The sequence below is a fragment of the Triticum aestivum genome, chromosome 1A, assembly GCF_018294505.1.
Source record: "Triticum aestivum cultivar Chinese Spring chromosome 1A, IWGSC CS RefSeq v2.1, whole genome shotgun sequence".
Classification (NCBI taxonomy): Eukaryota; Viridiplantae; Streptophyta; class Magnoliopsida; order Poales; family Poaceae; genus Triticum; species Triticum aestivum.
In genome coordinates, this window is record NC_057794.1 from 575,499,649 (window position 1) to 575,520,655 (window position 21,007).

The 21,007-nt window shown below is 48.9% G+C and overlaps 3 protein-coding genes across 4 annotated transcripts; all 3 read left to right on the forward strand.

The window, feature by feature from the left end:
* Positions 1-819: 819 nt before the first annotated feature.
* LOC123069083 (transcription factor WRKY19) lies at positions 820-1,897 on the forward strand. Its single transcript, XM_044491830.1, has one exon. The coding sequence runs from the start codon at positions 913-915 to the stop codon at positions 1,672-1,674; it is 762 nt and encodes a 253-aa protein (XP_044347765.1). The 5' UTR covers positions 820-912; the 3' UTR covers positions 1,675-1,897.
* Positions 1,898-13,401: 11,504 nt separating this feature from the next.
* On the forward strand, positions 13,402-14,514 carry LOC100049028 (transcription factor WRKY19). 2 transcript variants are annotated; one of them, XM_044491820.1, is made up of 2 exons: positions 13,402-14,285; positions 14,342-14,514. In XM_044491820.1, the coding sequence occupies exon 1, from the start codon at positions 13,476-13,478 to the stop codon at positions 14,271-14,273; it is 798 nt and encodes a 265-aa protein (XP_044347755.1). In that variant the 5' UTR covers positions 13,402-13,475; the 3' UTR covers positions 14,274-14,285; positions 14,342-14,514. The 2 variants fall into 2 exon arrangements, with proteins under 2 accessions (XP_044347755.1, XP_044347753.1); XM_044491818.1 differs by having other exon boundaries at positions 13,402-14,282; positions 14,339-14,514.
* A 4,952-nt stretch (positions 14,515-19,466) lies between these two features.
* On the forward strand, positions 19,467-20,567 carry LOC123069097 (transcription factor WRKY19-like). The gene has a single exon (XM_044491855.1). The coding sequence runs from the start codon at positions 19,790-19,792 to the stop codon at positions 20,489-20,491; it is 702 nt and encodes a 233-aa protein (XP_044347790.1). The 5' UTR covers positions 19,467-19,789; the 3' UTR covers positions 20,492-20,567.
* Positions 20,568-21,007: the final 440 nt, after the last annotated feature.

Sequence of the window (21,007 nt, forward strand, 5' to 3'; positions counted from 1 at the left end):
GTTCATATCCATCTGACCGACCTAAACGGACAGAAAGCGGACGAAATCGCCGTCCGTTTAGGTCGGCCCGTTGGAGTTGCTCTTACTCACTCGTACGCTGGCAGTGTGCATGTACTTCCCGACCCGGCCTTTTCCCGCCAAGCGCACTTGTGCCGAGCTCCGACGAAGCCTCCCGGCACCCGCGCGCCACCTTCCGGGCATCTTCCTCCTCCCGGCAAGCTCCCATCTGAATACCTGAAAGTGCCACACGGTACGCCATGTACCAACACTGTCAGATAGAACACCACGATACAATACAACCCCAACATTTTCCTCCACAGCTAGCCACACCACACGTACCCATGAACAACGACGACGATGAATCTTCCACGAAATTCACAGTGAACTTGAGGCCATGCAAACCATTACGCCCCCTCTACACGCAAAAAAAAAGAAAACTGGGATCAAATGAACCATCAGCCGTGACCGGTGAGAGTGACGCAGCTAGTTGGTCACTGGGATCGAACACGTCACTTGTCAGTGAGGAATCACTTAATTAAGTGCAGGAAGAGTGTTAATCAATGGCAGTACGACCGCTTAGATCGGATAAGTGGTCGGAGAGTACTATCGTATAGTAGTAGTAGTCTTGTTGGCTCGGACCGGTCCAAATGTACGGATCGCACTCACACACTCACACTCACACTCATCAGTCCAGCAGACGTGTATTATACTCTCGTCAACTTTTCTCGGGTCATCGGTCAAAATTGCGCACCAATTCTGTGCTTAGCGCTTGCCCGGTCCGGCCCTATAAATCCTCCTCCTCCCCTGTCGCCACCACACCAAGCTCATCAACTCTCATCGCAATTCACAACCCGCGAAGCGCGCGCACGCTCGCCCACGCCAGGTGCTGCTGAGCTGAACCGGGGGCCGGGCATGGACGACACGGCGGCGACGCTGGCGACGGAGCTGGACGGGCTGCTGGCCATGGCGAGGGAGCTGGAGGTGCGCCTCGAAGGCGACCAGGGCGCGCCGGGCACCGCCAGGGAGCTCTGCGCCGCTCTGGCCGCGTCCGTCGACCGGGCCATGCGCCTCGCCGGGAGCAGCCCGCGCGGCGGCGGCGACGGCGAAGGCAATGCCACCGGCAGGGCGAGCGTGAGCGGCAGGAAGGCCGCGGCGGGGAAGGTGAGGAGGCAGGTGCGGGTGGCGTCGGTGACGGACGCGGGGCCGCTCAACGACGGGCTCAGCTGGCGCAAGTACGGCCAGAAGGACATCCTCGGCGCCCCGTACCCGCGGGCATACTTCCGGTGCACGCACCGGCACACGCAGGGCTGTCAGGCCACCAAGCAGGTGCAGCGCGCCGCTGCCGACCCGCTGCTCTTCGACGTCGTGTACCACGGCACGCACACCTGCGCCTGCGCCCAGGCCGCCGCGCATCAACAGTCGCCTGCTAGCTTCGGGCAGGAGCAGCAGAGCCCGCCGGCCGCGGCGCCGGAGGAGATTCAGTGGCCGGCCACGCCGCCCTCGTTCCCTTCCCCGCCGGCCGGCAACGTTGGCGACTGCTACCCCTCCGTGTGCGAGCTTGACGGCGGCTACGGCTACGGCTACGCTGCCGGCGGAGGCCTCGGGGCTGACATGTGGTTCGGGAGTCAACTGGACGAGTGGTTCCTGAATCTGTCCGAGGTTAAGAACCTGTAGGTGCTTGCTGCAGCCAGCATCGTACTGTGTAGTGTATTCGCAGCACTGCAGCTGTATTTAGATTCAGACTCGTGTGATCGCCGGCCTGAGCGGACGAAGTGCAGAATTCTCGAGCAGGGGAGCGGCATCGGATGAGTAGTTAGTTAGTCCAACAGTTTGCATCTCGAGCAGGGAAAACAATTGAACTATCAACGTCTAGAGACTTAATTTGATTCTTACGTAAGCGAACGGTAAGCATCGTGAACTAGAAGTAGTTAGTCCAACTGATTCCAGCCATGGCGAGAGAAAACAACTGAACCATCAACATCCACAGGGACAAATATGAAAGTACATCAACGTCTTACGCGTCTATATGTTCCTCACTGCGACGTATAGTCGAGCAAACAACATTGTTTTTAGTGTGTTTTTTCTCCCTGGATTCCTTTGGTTTCTTTTAGATCTCCGGTTTTTTCGGTTGTTTTCCGTGCTTCTAAAACTGCAAACATTTTTAAAATTTTGTGTTTTCAAAATGCGATTTTCTAAAAAAAATCATGTAACAAAATTTAAAATTAATTACTTTAGTAAAAAATGATGTTTTTTAATAATTCAGGAAGGTTTTTATAAAAATCATGAACGCATTTTAAAATGTGTTAAAATTAGTCAAATTCATAAATATGGTATAATTTTGTGATTTTTCAAATCATAAACATTTTTCCATTCTTATAAATTCGTGGAAGTTTTCTCTTTTTTATTTTCTTGAAGAAAAAAAGAAAAAGGAAAATAGACAAAAGAAAACAATAAAAGGACAGAGGAAGCAATAATGAAAAAAGAAAATAACAAAAGGAAGAAAAATCAGATGCAAACTGCGCCGACCCAAGTCATACGCCCTTTTGCCCTGTGTTTACTATTCACCGCACTGAACGACCAATAGGAATTTTGAATTAACCTCAAGTCGAGGAACAACAATGGTATAGCAATTTTGGGTCAAAACTACATGAGTATTGACATCAACGCCCATTTATTAACAACGTTCCTAATTCTTTTCAATTTCCTAAATATAGAGCCGGTAGGGTCGAGCCTGGATCAGGCCTGCCCAAAGCTTGTGTAGTTCCTTTGGATAATATGACAAACAAGATATTAAAAATGAGGGTTTTGAACAAGAAGATTATTGAGCCTAATAAACGCCACATGTTTTGAAATTGTCGTACGGGCGTGGTCAAAAGTTGACCTAGCAATGGAGCCGTTAGGAATCAAGGAACAGTGAAATCCACAAAAATGTTTACAAAAGCCCTGTCCAGGCGGACCAAAGTAGAAGGCGATTGCTAGTTAGATCACATGTACAATCGGTCTAAGAGAAGTTCTTGAAGAAGCAATGAGTTGATTGTAGATAAGAATAAGTTAGACTCGAATTCATTAAGGTAATTCAACCATAGCATTGAGATATATGGGTTTCCTTCATCTCATATGGATCAACTCATATATTCATTAAGGATCTTCAATATATTGCTAACCCTCAAATATGATGTGATGATTACCGAAGTCACGGGACAAATGGGTTCTACTCACGCATAACAATAGTGCAACAAATCATTCGGAAATAATTTGTAGCATCAAATGCCATGTTTAATAGGGATTATAGAGATTTGTGGATGAGTGAACCATTCGAGAAAGGGAGATATTGACGATGGAGATGGTGATGATGTTGATGGCGATGATGGTTCCCCTAATGACACTCCAGCGCCACCGGAAGAGATGGCAAGAGAGGTCCCTCTTTCTGCTTCTTCCCTGGACTCCTAATTCGGTACTAGAGGGCATCGCAACCATGAGACGGGGACACCCATATGCCCCAAACCTTAAACACACATAACAATCCACGGTTCCAAATAGGTTTCGCCTTTCAACTGGGTGTTACTTGCACGTGTACTCCACATGACCGATGGTTACACACGAATAGGAGAAGCCAGATTACGAAAATAAAATTTTGGCAGGCCACAAAATGGATTAAGTTTGCGAAAGGGTCATTTTGTATAAGTATAACTAATGTGTGCGTCTAGAACATAGTCGAATGAGACATAACGAAGTCTCAGTCGAATGACGTTAACACAGTTATGGTGCTACGACGGCACGACTGGATGCTGCAAACGGTGATGAAAAATGTTGCAATAGTACTGTAAGCAATGCCAACATATTGGAAGTGCTAGTGATCGACTAGAGGGGGGTGAATAGGCGATTTTTATGAAAGTCTTCAAAACATGGAAGTTTCGAACGATAGAAATAAACCTATTACCATGCAGCGGAAGGTAGACTACACTAGGCAAACCATAGTCAAGTATTCAATGAAGTGAAAGCATAATGACTAATAGCAGCTAGGCAGTAAAGATCAGGTAGGAAGATATTGTGAAGCCAATCAGAATAAGCAGTCACTCAATGAAGACAAAAGATAATGCAATCAGGCAATGACTTCACTAGGGCCAACAGTAAGTAAAGGAGTGGGAAGGATGAAACCAGTGACTCGTTGAAGACAATGATTTGTTGGACCAGTTCCAGTTGCTGTGACAACTGTACGTCTAGTTAGGGAGGCTGAGATTCAACTCAGAAGACCGCGTCTTCACCTTATTCCCCTTGAGCTAAGGACACCCAGTCCTTGCCCAATCACTCTGGTAAGTCTTCAAGGTAGACTTCCAAACCTTCACAGACTTCGTTCACCGGCAATCCACAATGACTCTTGGATGCTCAGAACGCGACGCCTAACCGGCTGGAGGATTCACAGTCCTCAAGTGTAATAAGTCTTCAGATCACACAGACAGGAAGACTTAAGTGATGCCTAACACTCTTTGGCTCTGGATGTTTAGGGCTTTATCCTCGCAAGGAATTCTCTCTCAAAGGCTTCGAAGTGGGTTGCTCTCAAACGACAAAAGCCGTGCACTAACTCTGAGCAGCCAACCGTTTATGGTTGTAGGGGGTGGGCTATTTATAGCCACTAGGCAACCCGACCTGATTTGTCCAAAATGACCCTTGGTCACTAAGGAACTGACACGTGTTCCAACGGTCAGATTTCAAACACACACGACAACTAAAAATGTCAGCTCGGTTCGAGGGGCTTGAATTTCACCATATAGCCCGGGAAAATAATCAGGCGGCAGATGTCCTGGCAGCATCGGCGCAAAACGCGATGTAGTCCCCCCCCCCCCAATGTCTTCTTGGAAAGGCTGTTCAAGCCATCCGTAGTATGGGAAGGGGAGCCGAACAATAACAGCCCGGACCCAACCGCACTGCCCGACGCCGAACATTCTGACACAATCGGAGGCTCTGCCAATGAAATAACACTTTCTGCCCACGTAATAATGGCCGTAATCGCCCCGTGGATAGAACCATTCCTCGCCTACCTTACTAGGCAGGAACTCTCCGAGGACCAAAATGAGGCACGCTGCATAGTGCGGCGATCCAAAGCCTACAGAGTCCACGAGGGAGAGCTTTATAAGAAAAGCACTACCGGAGTCCTTCAAAGGTGCATCTCCGAAGAGGAGGGGCGGAACCTCCTGGCTGAAATTCACGCCGGACTCGGCGGTCATCACACTGCAGCTCGGTCCCTTGTAAGCAAGGCCTTCCGTACATGCTTTTATTGGTCGACGGCCCGGGCAGACGCTCAAGACTTAGTCCAACGATGCACCGGTTGCCAGCTCTTTGCAAACCAAAGCCATATGCCACCCACCGCCCTCCAAACTATCCCCATCACTTGGCCCTTCGCGGTCTGGGGGCTTGACATGGTTGGACCCTTTAAAGGCGGAACCCACAAGCAAAAATACTTACTGGTCATGGTGGATAAGTTCACCAAATGAATAGAAGCCAGGCCTGTTAAGACGGCCGAATCCGGACCGGTGATAGACTTTATATCTTGGGTTGTACACCATTATGGCGTCCCCCACAGCATCATCACGGATAACGGCACGAACTTTACGGCCGACGAGGTAAAACTCTGGTGCAAAAACATGGGCATCAAGCTCGATTATGCCTCCGTCTATCACCCACAAACTAACGGTCAGGTCAAACATGCAAATGGTCTTATCATGAGCGGCATCAAACCCAGATTAGTGCGGTCCCTCAAGGAATCTAACACGCACTGGGTAGAGGAGCTCGACTCCGTACTCTGGGGGCTGCGGATCACGCCGAATCGCACCACCGGATACACACCATTCTTTATGGTGTACGGCGCAGAGGCAGTTTTGCCTTGCGACATAATTCATGACTCACCTCGAGTGCGCATGTACGAAGAAAGAGAAGCTGAGCTCGATCGATAGGACATCTTGGACGCATTGGAGGAGGAGCGTGACGTGGCAAAAGCCCGTTCCGCATTCTATCAACAGCAGGCTCGAAGATACCAAAGTAGAGAAGTACGGGCCAAAAATTACAACGTTGGTGAATTAGTTCTACGACTACCGGATAAGAAAAAGGACAAACTCAAACCCAAGTGGGAAGGTCCCTTCATAATCGACCAAGTCCTGACTGGTGGAGCGTACCGCCTGCGAGATGCATCGGATAACCGACTCGAGCCGAACCCATGGAACGCAGCCCGTCTCCGAAGATTCTATGCCTAGCGCCGGACTCTGTGTTCGTCTCCTTCCTCTCTCCATTTTTTTATATACTTTCTGTCTTACATTCCTCTTCTTCTCTCTCTCTCTTTTATAGCCTTTAAAGGCTCATAAAGTGACGTGCTATCCGCGCTCATTAAACCTGGAGGCTTCTTTAAACAGAAGCTTATCTATACGGGCTTCATGCCCAACACATGTGTCACACTTCCGCATGTACCTTTTATTCACCATTATATGTATCGATATGACTTAAGTTTTGGCCAAGCTGGGTTGCCTGGCTCCTGTGCTTACCCCTACGTTCCCGATTGTTCGGCTAGGTGGTAAAGGGAGCACATCTGCGATTGTTACCGCCGGGTCAGCTGGACGTGTACCTCAGACTGGGTGAAGCCGAAAGCTAGCGTTCTTAAGGGAATATTCGGTCGGTGAACTAAAGATGATCCTTTTTTTATTTATCTATACGCCCCAGATGTTTTTCCTGTGTTTCTCTTCGCAGCATAGACATGCACTTTAGGGCATGCCTCCCAGGGAAAGGAACCCTAACGGAACTATTCTCCCTGGAAGATGTTTCTTACTAACCATGTATGTAACATCCCAAATTTTCAATTTGAAATATTATACATTAGATCATCAATGCATATCATATTTTATTTTGCATTTTGGTTGATCCTAGAAATTCTACGCAACTCAATGACCAACGGAGAGAGTTGAGGATTTCGTTATTTTCATATTTGAGTTTTCTCAAATTTTGAGAATAGGATCATTTGATTTTATTTATTTTATCATCAATTATTTCTATTACAAAAAAATATGAGAGAGGGAATAAAATGACTTTCCCAAAATAAAGAAATATTGAGGATTTAATAATAAAATCAAATAAGATTTTATTCCGGAGTTTTTTCGGTGTTTTATTTGAATTTAGGAAAAAAATGAGTTTTTCAAAATTGCATTTAGAGCCCAAATAAATGTTCACTTTGTCGGGCTTGATTTTAGAAGCCCGGGAAAATTTATTTCGGGATTTTTGGAGTCCGTTTAGTTTTTTTTTTGTTTTTTTTCTTCCGAGCATATTTTTTTTTTAAAAAAGGAACCGACCTACGGGCCATGTCCGACTAGGACTCCTGGCCCGTAGGGGCTTTATAAGCCGGCCCACCCGGGGGGGGGAACCCTAGCCCCGCGCCCCGCCCCGCCCCAGCCCCGCACCCGCGCCGCCGCTACCGCCCGCGCCGCCGCGCCGCCCGCCGGAGCCGCCACCCCGCCCGCACGCTCTCCGAGGTTCGCTGCCGCCTCGTAATCCGCGCCAGCCGTTTTTTTTAGAAAACCGATCGGTTTTCCGTTGGTTTATTTTCGTTTTTTTTTAGTTTTTGTTTTTTTATTAGATCGGTTTTTTCGGTTTAGGTTAAATAGCGAGCATTCGCTCGTTTGTTCGTTTAAACGAACACGTTCATCCTTTAGATCTGGATAACGAACGTTCGTTCGTTAATCCGTTCGTCATTTTTCTTTTTCTCGGATTTTCCACGGTTATTTTCTGATCGCGATTCCTGATCCGATTTTCGTTTTAGTATAACTTTTCGCTCGTTTATCGGAATTAGGCGATTCAAGCGCCTAGAGTTTCGTCTCGAAACCCTCTATCCGTTTAACCAACTTAAACAAGATTTTGCTATTGTAAAATTTTCCCTAGATCCAGATTACTAGAACGAAGTTGTTTTCTTTCGCCGTTTGACTTTCGTTGCTTTGTTCGATTCGTTTTTTTGCCAATCGGAGTTCTTAAGTTGAACCTTCTGGTTAGATCTCTTATTTGAGTTTTACCTGTGCATTAGATGAGTACTTATTGTATGCTCGTTTGCTGTTTGCGATAGAATATCCGGAGTGCGCCGCCTGTTACTTCGAATCGCTAGGTTTCCCAGATCATCAGCAAGGCAAGTAACACTTTGATCAGACCTTTTCTACTACCCAGTTTTATTGCATTAGATCAAACCTCACACATTGCATGATTAGGATCTAATTAAATTGTGGGATGGGAAGTAGATGAGGTAGTACCTATTACCTGTTTACTATCAATCCTTTGGGAGTTACTTCTACGTTTGCTTATTATGCCATGTTATGCTAGTAGACGTGAATTGGGTGAGTGAAATCCATGACAGATGTGAGATTGTTAATTAATGGTTTATCTAAGGTGGCAACTTAAACACACATCTGGGTGGATTGAGGCACCTGAGTATTCCAGGACTTGCCTGTTCTCTTTTGGACCGCCACCCAGGCTCAAAGGGATCATGAGACTATTCATACTAGAAACTTCCGTGTGCAGCCACAAGCTATTATGGGCTCTAGCATAGTTGACTAAGTTGTGCGAACTCTTACAGTGGTAGACTAGCAGATGTATGGGATGTAGGTGGTACGGTCTACCCGATCGTAAGGTGCTAGCACTTCTGAAAGACTATGTCTCGGTCATCCGTTTCTCAAACACCATGTAGTGTGAGAAATCCAACGGAGGAGATCGAGTCTTGCGGGGAAAATTGCGCAAACCTCTGCAGAGTGTATAAACTAATCATGATTAGCCGTGTCCCCGGTTATGGACATCTTGAGTATCTAGTACCTGGATTTTCATATGAATCTCAACATGTTACTCTAAATTAATTTTGTTGGGTTATGTTTAATGATGATGCTTAATTGGGATTGAGAATGCTGTCAACCATTCTCAATGTTTAACAACCACCATGATAGTAATTAAATTTATTCCTTTGGAGTAGGGAAAAATTGGCTTTACGCAAAACTGTAACCATAGAGCTTTCCACCAGCCAAATATGCATATAGTATAGCTGTTTCATTCCATTACTCTCTATGTGTTACCTTGCCAGCATATTCCATGTGCTGACCCATTTTCGGGCTGCAACGTTAAAGTTGCAGACTTTTCAGACGATGATTAAGAAGTTTTTAGGTCGTGGTTCTATACTCAGTGATGCCGTTGGAGTTGATGGACTCACTTATCTTCCAAGCCTTCCGTTGTTATCGTTATTAGATGACCTTAAGCCATATTTGTTGTAATAAGTTCTCTTTGAGACACTCGATGTAATAAGTGTGTGATTGCTACTCTGCTATAAATCCTCTGAGTACTATGTGGTGTCAGCATTACTGATCCATGGATGACACCGGAGCACAGAGATCAGACTGTTTGAGGTCTGGTCGCTACAGAGATGGTATCAGAGCACACGCTGATTGTAGGACACGACCACTAAGCTAGAAGCCCTAGATCACTATTCACTCTCTTCTCTTCTGACTTCTCATCTTTTCTACTCTTTAGGATGGCGGATGCAAGGAACAAGTTCACACAACCGGATGAAGATACACCCTTTGGACGACACTTGAAGGAAGTCATTAGATACCTGAACATAGGAGTACCAAGCTTCACGGGAACCTATAACGCCACTTTACCTGAAGAAGAGCGCTGGATGATTCAAGTTCAAGTTCCAGGAAGGACGTTCATGCCAGTCACTGAGCCCATAGAGTTTTCATTTGATGCACCAACTTGGAGTCTGGGAATGAGCATGGCAGCTCACATCGCCATGGGACGCATTGGAGAAATCTACCGCAAGGATCTCAAGGATACTATCTACCAGATTTGTGGGCGCCGAGATGAGCACTGGGAGATGATGAGCACCAGGAAGGATAGATCAATCGCAGTTTTTTATCCAGGAATTAAACCAGCACATTCGACGCCAGGAGAACCATATGTGTGCCGACCTGATAGATCTGAAGAAGGCTAAGACTAGAATCAAGGAACTGGAGGAAGAACTCAAGGCTACACGTGAAGATTATGAAGAGGAAATTGAAGTATTGGTGGAAAAGAATGACGACCTGATCAAGAAGATTGGAATATTTATGGGAGGCCCGACACCAGTAGATGAAGACGAAGAACCCAAGGAGATTAGCCCGAAAGACTACATCATCATCGACGGCACCGACTTGGAACCAGACAGTAGCGATGATGACTATGTTGATGAAGCTGGAGCAGATATCATGGAGTCTGCAACCGAAGAATATTTCTAGCAGACCACCTCATCAGTAGTAGTAGTCCACCATGTAAATATATTAGTCCGAGCACTTTTGCGATAGATAGATCGATTGTATGCCTTTGTTTGATTGATTGAAGTGAATTGTTTGCTTTTGCCTCATGTGCATATGGGTAGTGTTTTCTCTTTAGACCCTCTCTATTCTTATATCTCATCTTTTCTAAACCCATAGATGCCTCCGAGACGTGACCCCGGGTTTGCTTTCCCACCGAAGCTCACCTAGTTGATCCAACAGCAGAATACATTGATGCAGTTGCTAGTCCAGAATCAGAATCAGGGGAACAACAACAACAACCCACCACCACCACCTGTTGACCACTTAGCCCGTTTCCTTAGACTGAATCCGCCGGTGTTTTCCAGTAGCACCGAGCCGATAGTAGCAGATGATTGGCTCCGCAAGACAACTAGGGAGTTAACCACAACAGGATGCACAGATGCGGAGAAGGTGAAATTTGCCGCACATCAGTTAGAAGGACCCGCAGCATCATGGTGGGAGAATTTCACAGCCACCTTCCCAGTCGACACTGTCACATGGGACCAGTTTCAGCAGGCTTTCCGTACTGCCCATGTTTCAGCAGGAGCTATGGCCATGAAGAAGCGTGAGTTTCGCAACTTGCGCCAAGGAGGACAGACAGTTGGCCAGTATGTGGAGGAATTTAGTAAGTTAGCACGTTATGCCTCAGATGACGTCGCTACGGATGCAGCTAAGCAAGAGAAGTTTCTGGAAGGACTGAATAATGAGTTGAGCATGCAGTTGATGGTAGCCACTTTCAACAACTACTAGGAGTTGGTAGATCGTGGTCTTATGATTGAAGGGAAGCAGCAGCAAATTGAGAATCGCAAGAGGAAATATGGACAAGGAAAGTACAATTCAGGAGCTCAGCAGAAGCCACGTTTTACCCCTAGACCGGGAGGACATTTTCAGCATACCCATGAAGGAGGTAGCTCGCACAATCACAATGGCACCAAAAATGGTAATGGCAATGCAGGAAGCAACGGCCAGAACCGCACCAACCCCTCAACCCCAGCCAAGAAGGACTTGAGCCAAGTCACTTGCTATAAGTGTTCGAAGACCGAACATTATGCCAATGAATGTCCTGAAGGCCAAAATGGCAATGGAAGTTCTGGGAAGAAGCCGAACCCTTTCAACAGGGGACAGGTGAACCACGTTAGCGTGGAGGAGGTTGAAGCTCAGCCCGATGCAGTAATAGATAAGTTTTTGGTTAAGTCATTTACTGCACTCGTTCTTTTTGATATTGGTGCATCGCATTCATACATCTCAAGGGGATTTGTGGATAAGTATAACCTACCAACCCAAGCCCTTAGGTCACTAATGTTAGTAACCTCGGCTGGAGCAGAGTATGTGGCTAGTCTATGGTGTGATCGGTTACCATTAAGGATTGGTAACTATGTTTTTTCCTCAGACCTAATAGTATTGGAATCTCAAGGATTGGATGTGATATTAGGCATGGATTGGTTATCAAAGTATGAAGGGAATATTGAATGTGCTAGTAAGTCAATTTTGCTTACCACCCCAGAAGGAAGAAGGATCAAGTATGTATCCCGGCATGTGCCAAAGAGGACCCAAGTAAATTGCCTAACAGGGGTTGTGCAGGAGAAAGTACCAGTGGTAAGGGATTTCCCTGATGTATTTCCAGAAGAGTTGCCAGGCATTGCCACCGGATCATCTCTGGTAGGAAAACCGAATCAATGAGGGACTTCTACCTGTGTTATCCTGTAATTCTCACAAACACATTAGCCCCTCAACCAGGTTTGTCGTCAATACTCTAAAACCAACTAGAGGTGGCACTAGATGCACTTACACATATGCTACAACGGTTTCGTCTAAAATGCTACAACCGTCAATGGAAGATACTGTGACCGGTGAATGACGTGCTACAACAAACGAGGGCTGATGTTCTGACCGGTGAGACGACATGCTACAACCAGTAGAAGAAATGTTGCAAACGATGGGACAAAATGCTGCGAGGTCAATTAAGACTTGATTAAATCTCAACCATAATCGAGTGAATTTTAGCAAGCCTGATAACTAATACCGGGCCACGATTCGCGCAACTTGCAAGGCGTACGCAAAAAGGCAGCGAAACTTGACTGAAACATCGAGTCCAGGAGACAAACCACAGCACCATATACTTGCTGATTGCACTTTGTCGGTTGCGTGCCATCGAGGGAAGTGTGTCTGCTACGACTTGTATCTCTCTCACCGCATTTTTTTTTTTTGCATAGCTCTCACCGCGTTCTTGTATACACACGTACGGTGTGAGATCCTGGCTCGCTCGTACGTACTACATATACGTACATGAAGAAGATTGGGTGTTGGGCCCGTATGTACTACACGGAAAGTTCGGCCAGCCCCTCTACCGAAACGACCCGACACGCACGTCGACCCTACGTGCGTGCAGGTGCACCCGGGCCTTGGCCGCTAGCACTAGCCTAGCTTGTAGCTCCACTGTAGTTGTTTACATCGCGCGCGCTTGTGCCGTGTGCACCGAGCCGAGCTCCGGCGAAGCCTCCGGGCATCTTCCTCCCGGCAAGCACTTTATCCACGAGTCGTCTGACAGTACCACATGATGGTACTTCACCACAAGAGCACAACACAACTCCAACATTACTCTCCACGCGTACCGATGATGGACGACGACGACGAATCTTCCAAGAAATCCACAGTGCACTTCAGGCCATGCAACATGGCATCGGTCCAGACGAAGCGACCGAACCATCTCAGCGTGACCGGTGAGAGTGACGCAGCTGGGTGGTCACTGAGAGCAGCCACGTCACCGGGCCAGTGAGGAGGTAGTTAGTTAGCTCCATTAATTAAGACGGATGATAAAGTGGTTGGAGACAGAGCAGCTTGTGCTATTAGTGTCGGCCAAAGCGTACGGATCGCGTACACACACGCAGATCTACCCGTAAAATATTATTCTCTCCTCAATTATACTGTACAGTACGTTTATACTACTCCGGTCTTGCAACTTTTCTCCGGTCTTCGGTCAAACTTGCGGACTGGTTCCCTTCCCGCTTACCCGGTCCGGCACTATAAATCACACCCCTCCCCTGTCGCCACCACCACCAAGCTCATCGTCAGTTCACCACAAGGCGCCGCTGATCGGCAGGCTAGCTAGGTGCTGAGCTGAACCTGGGAGCGGGCATGGAGGACACGGCGGCGACGCTGGCGGCGGAGCTGGACCGGCTGCTGTCCATGGCGAGGGAGCTGGAGGCGCGCGTCGAGGGCAACCAGCGCGCGCCGGGCGCCGCCAGGGAGCTCTGCGCCGCGCTGGCCGAGTCCGTCGACCGGGCCATGCGCCTCGCCGGGAGCAGCCCGCGCGGCGGCGACGGCGGGGGCAATGCCGGCACCGGCAGGGCGAGCGCGAGCGGGCAGGTCAAGGGCGGCAGGAAGGCGGCGGCGAACAAGGTGCGGACGCAGGTGCGGGTGGCGTCGGTGACGGACGCGGGGCCGCTCAACGACGGGCTCAGCTGGCGCAAGTACGGCCAGAAGGACATCCTGGGCGCCGCGTACCCCAGGGCATACTTCCGGTGCACGCACCGGCACACGCAGGGCTGCCAGGCCACCAAGCAGGTCCAGCGCGCCCACGCCGACCCGCTGCTCTTCGACGTCGTGTACCTCGGCGCGCACACCTGCGCCCAGGCCGCCGCGGTCCTCGCCGGCCCGGAGCAGCAGCCTCCTGCTGCCTTCGCCCTGGAGCACCAGCAGAGCTCGCCGCCGGAAGGGATTCAGTGGCCGGTAGAGCCCGTGACGCCGCCCCCCTTCCTCTCCTCGCCGGCCGGCTGCTACACGCCGGGGAGCCCCTGGTGCGAGCTTGCCGGCAGCTACGGCTACGCTGCCGGCGGGGGGCTCGGGGCTGACATGGAGTATGCGTACGACCAGTTCGACGAAATGATCTTGAATCTGCCCGAGGTTTTCCAACCGGATGGTCCGAACCTGTAGGTGCTGCGGCCAGTATCGTACTGTATTCGCACTAGCATTTAGATTCAGACTCCTGTGATCGGCATCCAACGGGAAGTAGTCAGTCGAACTGGTTCCTACCAGGTTACTCAACGAGTCGTGAAGGATGATAGCCTGTTAGCCATGGCGAGAGAAAATAACTGAACCATCAACGTCTGGAGACTTATAATTTGATCCTTGCATAGGCAACCATAGAGCAAATATGAAATTATTTGAATTCTCATCCCCCAGGAGCTCCTCATTGTAGCGTGTTGACGCCAGTAGTTACTGAATTCCCTCCTACTTCGCCAGCAAAATCTTGAGGCAGAGAGTTAATATGAAATCATAAATCACGGGGAAATCGAAAGCAAGCTATAGATTAAGTGGGGATGTCTCAGAAACTGACTTAGACCCTGTTCGAGTTCCACCAGCTCCACGAAATCCCGGGAAATGCGGAGGCGGGAAACAGCCGCACAGTAACTCCACCTGCTCCGAGAGTGGAGTTGTGGAGTGGAGGTTCTTCGAACAGGGCCTTAATCAACACTTCCTTTTCTTGGGCAGATAACATTTTTTGCAAACTTTTTATCTACCAACATCAGATAACAGCCTCAGATACTTCTCGCTCAATGTCTTGGTATGAACACCAAGCACACTTCACCCCATTTCCCAGCTCATTGGAACAACATTTGTTGGAAAAACCTGATGATTCTTCCAAATTCACAATTTGTCATAAAGTTCGACACCAATCATCCCAAAGCAAATAAAGAAATAAATCCAAAAGCATTCTTTGTTGCATTTGCACTACCCCTAGTTGCCTTGAAGGAGACTAAAGTACAAAAAAGAACCCCACCACATGTGGGGCTAGGGTTGCATACTACCACCACGGCCTGAGCAGACGAATTTGCCAAATTCTCGAGCAGGGGATCGGCATCGAACGAGAATTAGTTAGTGTTAGTCCAACTGGATATTGAACAAGTCACGAAGGATGATAGCCTGCTTGCTATAGCGAGAGAAAACAGCTGAACCATCAACATCCAGGGACTTAATTTGATTCTTGCGTAGGCGAACTGTAGAGCAAATATGAAAGTATTTGAATTCTCATCCACCAGGATACATCTCCTGATTTTAGCGCGTTCACGCCAGTAGTTACTTGATTTCCCCCTACTTCCTCACCAAGATCTCTGAGGCAGCGAGTTAATATGAAATCATAAGTCACGAGGAAATAGAAAATCAAGCAATAGATTAAGTGGGGATGTCTGAGCAACTGACTTAATCAACATTTCCTTTCCTTCGGCAGATAAATGATTTTTCTTTAACTCTTCTGATCTACCAACATCAGATGCAAGGCAAATACTTCTCGCTCAATTTCTTGGTATGAACACCAAGCAAACTTTCACCTCATTTCTCAGCTCATTGGAACACCATTTGCTGGAAAAACCTGATGATTCCTCCAAATTCACACTGTGTCATAAAGTTCGACACCAATCATCCCAAAGCAAATAAATAAATAAATTCAAAAGCATTCTTTGTTACATTTGCACTACCCCTACTTGCCTTTAAGAAGAGTAAATTACAAAAAAAACACAGTTGGGGCTAGGGTTGCATACTACCACCACTGCCGAGAAATTTTCAAAAAAAAAGCACCACTTTGGGTCAGATTGGTTACAAATTGCTTTGATCGATCGATTTTCTCATTTCAAACCGTTGTCTGACAGGATGATCCCATATGCGGGTCGATAGATGGCGCACGGTAGGTTGAACTATTTGAAAATTTATAAAAAAATCAATGTGGGAAGAAATTTCAGGGCTCCTTTGATTCAAAGGAATTATTTAGGATTTTTGGAGGATTGAAATCCTTAGGAATTTTTCCTATGTCGGCCCTTTGATTCATAGGATTGGATCCCATAGGAATTTATCCTATGGAATCTTTTGTACTACATTTCATAGGAAATCTAACATCCACTTCAACCTCTTTTTACAATTTCTTTGTTTTTCATGTGGCATCAAACACTCTTTGCTAATCCTATAGGATTCAAGTTGACATGCCACTGCAATCCTATATTTTTCCTATTTCTACATTTTCAAAATCTTGTGAATCAAAGAGGCCATCATAGGGTGGGCTGAGAAAAAGAAAAGACAATCCATCGACCGGGCACTAGTACCACACACATGCTCTTTCATTAAAAGCGACGACTAATTTAAATAAGGGACTAGTTAGGTAAAAGTTGAATGAAAACACATATTACGTTGGTCGATGTTACCGGGATCAACATGAAGCGTTAGATAAAAAACAAACGGAGCATTTTCTTCCTTTAGTCGTTTTCTTTCTGAAAAACAAATCACATCTTCTTCCTCACGCCGCCTGCTACCACCACCCGTGGCCGGCGGCGCACCGTGCCAGCCGCGTCGTTACGTCCTTCCCTCGACGTCGTGCTTTGCCGTCGCCCCAGTCCATCCCTCTAAGCCCGGTCAACTTCCAATTCCGGTGTCGACAGCAGCTGCACCCCGCGCCCCTAAGATAGACACCACGGCCTAGCTTACCCGACGAACCTACGCCTCCGCATCCTTAGGATAGACACCGAGGCCTAGCTCTCCGGCGAACCTGCAGCCTTAGTGCTCCGTGCACCTCCTGTTTCCTCCTCATCAGAAATCGAGTAAGCTAAATTCTGTTTTCAGGCGACCAACACACAACTAAACTGCTTAAATCATTATCGCATTAGCTAAATGTCAGTCGACTAAATTTCAAATTTGAAGTCAATCGATTTTGAGAGTTCCCCGAAGGGAAGGAAAAACTACCCCACTATCTATTTTAGGGTTTAGGAAGGGCTACTCTGTTGAGTGCATATGCTAAGATATTGGGGAACTCCCGGTCATTATTACATCATCCGTTTACAAATTGGTAATCGAGTTAGGCGGTGTATCCAACCCCACACACATGATACCCATTTTTTTTTAACATCAGTACAGACACAAACACTCATATACACACGCATACATTCATTTCTGTAAACGCACACACTCTTCTATAAGCATCTCCGAAAGAACCCCACACACATGATACCCAGATTAGCCGAGCAAAATTATGAGAGTGCTGCGTTGGACCGTCGAGTACAACGCGTAACAGAACCTTCCTTTCCGAAATCCTTCATTAACATCTGACACTCCTCAAAGACCGGCGCCGCCAGATCTTAACGGCCCTTAATGGCAACTTGCGAGATGCATGTACGTAAAAGGCAACGAAACTTCACAAGACACGCAGCAGACTTGTCGGTCCAGTTGCTTCGCTTGCTGTCCAGGGTGTTGAAAATCGCCCACAGGATCGATCACATCCAATCACGATGAACACATGCACGCGGAAACTGATAGCCAAGGGTTCGAATCGTGCCCTTTCTTTCTTTATTTATTTTCTTCTTTTTCTGGTGATCTTTACAACGTATATGACCACATATATATATGGGGCCAAACCGACCTGAAGCTAGCTAACCTAACAATTCGAAACTGATTCAAACTAGGACTCCTAGTACTTGACGCTCACGTTGGCATGCAAGCCACGTCTCCAACTCTAATACGTAGTTTGGTTAATCTCTAACAATCTCTTCCTAATACAAACTTATCACATCTACGACTCGCTAAATATGTCATGTCTGTACGCTGAGTATGACCCGCCTGGAAACATGCAGCGCCTTTTTGCTCTACAATGTTGTGCCACCGCCATTGCTTGACCGCTGCCTTGCACTCGGTTCGCACCATACTCCTTGTACTTGCTTGCAGTAGATCCACTCTTCACCGGTCACACACCTCCTCGCTTTACGATGGCTTCGCCTACCATGTCCGCCTTCGGCATCACACCGAATCCACACTGGCCGCAACCAGGACGCTCCACGAGGACATGGACATGACTCACGAAACACCGTGCACACCGCTTCCACTCCAACGAATCATCACCAATATGAGCACTTGGACACGACGACGACTGACAGACGCAACGACGACTGACCGTGCAAACTCGCACGACTACTTGACTCATCCGACTCCCCCGGACGATGATCTTGATGAGCTCCAGCGCCGCACATCGGCACCACCTCTCCCATCAACGATCTCCTTCCACCGTCTTCCCGACGACAGCATGCCGTCTCCCTCCTTGTCGCTCTGCCGAACGACGATCACCTGATCCTCCTCGTCTCTGAACCACCCAACGACTTCATCGCCCGCTCCTCCTCGTCGCTGCACCACCCAGCGACCATATCGCCCGCCCCGAGGCGCTAGTCGGGTCGCTACCCCAGGGCAAGCACAGCTTCACCTCGACCTTGCTCTGATACCAATTGTTGAAAATCGCCCACAGGATCGATCACATCCAATCACGACGAACACGTGCACGCGGAAACTGATAGCCAAGGGCTCGTATCGTGCCCTTTCTTTCTTTCTTTATTTTCTCCTTTTTCTGGTGATGTTTACAACGTATATGACCACATATATATATGGGGCCAAACCGACCTGAAGCTAGCTAACCTAGCAATCCAAAACTGATTCAAACTAGGACTCCTAGTACTTGACGCTCACGTTGGCATGCAAGCCACGTCTCTAACTCTAATACGTAGTTTGGATTAATCTCTAACACAGGGACGGTGCACTGATCATGTGGGCGCGCACACCGGCTTGCATGACCACCCGGTTCGTTTGTACAGTACCAGCTTGTAGCCCTGTCGCTGTATCTATCACCCGTACATGCATGCATGGATGATGGTTGGCTGGCTCGTACGTACGTAACGTACGCGCTTAGGCTTCGGCCTGCACGTTCACGTCGATCGTGTACCCTCGACCAATTGCCTCGCTGCTAGCCTAAAAGTTGCACGCACGTACTATCACTGTCCCCGCCGCAGTTCCGTTGCGCCGTGCAAACCGAGTTGCCGGGAAGCCGCACGCCGCCTTCCGGGCAACTTCCTCCTGCTCCCGGCGACGCGCGTCCCATCTGGGAGTCGATGGAGGGCACGGTGCCGCTCCAACGGACTGGCTCGGCCACATCGGCGGTGAAACTTCCGGGAAGATCACACTGAACTTCGCGACATGTATTGCCACTGTGAATCTGTGATCGAGGCGAGAGTGAGACCGATCGGGCCGGAAAGCCACATCGTCCGTCAGGCACTGGGTAGTTAACTAAGACCAAAGAGGCAGATAGTATCAATATGGTCGGAGAGCAGAGCATACACACACTGTACGTTGATGTATCGGAGCAGTGTCCATTGCCCATGGGCCACAGGCGAGCAGAGTGGTACAGTTTTGGTCTTCACTCTTGATTCCAAGTCTCCAACTTTTCTCCGGTCTTCAGTCAACCGGAACCTCGCTTGTAGATCAATGATTCCCGGCCATGAACAGTGCTTAGTGCTTTCTGCCACTGATCCGGCACTATAAAAGAACCCCTCCTCCCCCGTCGCTGCCAAGCTCATCATCACATCTCGTGAGACGCTTGCCACTGATCGAGTAGCCAAGTGTGTGTGCTGAAACCGAACGGAGGGACGGGCATGGAGCACGCGACGGCGACGCTGGCGACGGAGCTGGACGGGCTGCTGGCCATGGCGAGGGAGCTGGAGGCGCGGGTGGGCGCCGGCCAGGGCGTGCCGGGTGCCGCGAGGGAGCTCTGCGCCGCGCTGGCCGCGTCCATCGACCGGGCCGTGCGCCTCGCCGGCAGTGGCGGCAATGCCGGCGGCAGAGCGAGCGTGAACGGCAAGCTCAGGAGCGGCAGGAAGGCGGCGCTGGCGAAGGTGCGGACGGAGGTGCGCGTGGCGTCGATGCAGGACCTGGGGCCGCTCGACGACGGGATGATCTGGCGGAAGTACGGCCAGAAGTACGGCCAGAAGGCCAGAAGGCACACGCAGGGCTGCGCCGCCACCAAGCAGGTGCAGCGCGCGACGGCCGACCCGCTGCTCTTCGACGTCGTGTACCTCGGCGCGCACACCTGCGCCCAGGCCGCCGCGATCCTGACCGGCCCGGAACACCAGCCGCCGCCTGCTGCCTTCGGCCAGGAGCAGCAGAGCCCGCCGGAAGGGGTTCAGTGGCCGGCAGAGCCCGTGAGTCCGTTTTGCTTGCCCTCCTCGCCGGCGAGCTCCTGGTGCCAGCTTACCGGGAGCTACGGCTACGCGGCAGCGGGCGGCGGCCTCGGAGTTGACATGGAGCTAGAAGGTCAACTCGACGAGCTGTTCTTGGACCTGTCAGGGATTTTGTAACCGTAGTACAAGAATGCGAACTCAGCTATCACTTCGTGGCCCTCTTCTGTTTATGGAACTGAAAACTCCATTATTACGATGGTCCTGTAGAACTGTAGACTCACTTGCCACGCGCACCATTGCAGCAGCAGGTAAACACTGCTCCTCCGGCCAAAGCAGCCGCCTTTCCTGTCGCCTTAGACTTAGAGCAGCTACAACCGGTCTGGCCAAATCTAGACCCTTGTAGGTCCAAAAAGTTCGCGTTCATAACTGCGTCTCTCATACTCCTCAACTCCTTAGCCAACAATCAGCAGCCAGCTTCTTTAAAGGCGCTCTTCTGAGTGTTCTGGATGATTCCATTGTGGATTCGTATATGTCGTTTGAAAACGGCAAGGACATATGGGCTGCGCTCGAGGCCAATTTTGGTGCCTCGGACGCCGGCAGCGAGTTGTACGTCATGGAGAAATTCTAACTACTAGATGTGATCTGTTCATCTGCTATGCTAGTTCGCATGATTAGTTTAATCTCTGCTACTGT

Excerpts from the sequence above, each read along its gene's own strand:
- LOC123069083 (XM_044491830.1), top strand. The coding sequence starts at position 913 with ATGGACGACACGGCGGCGACGCTGGCGACGGAGCTGGACGGGCTGCTG.
- LOC100049028 (XM_044491820.1), top strand. The coding sequence starts at position 13,476 with ATGGAGGACACGGCGGCGACGCTGGCGGCGGAGCTGGACCGGCTGCTG.
- LOC123069097 (XM_044491855.1), top strand. The coding sequence starts at position 19,790 with ATGGAGCACGCGACGGCGACGCTGGCGACGGAGCTGGACGGGCTGCTG.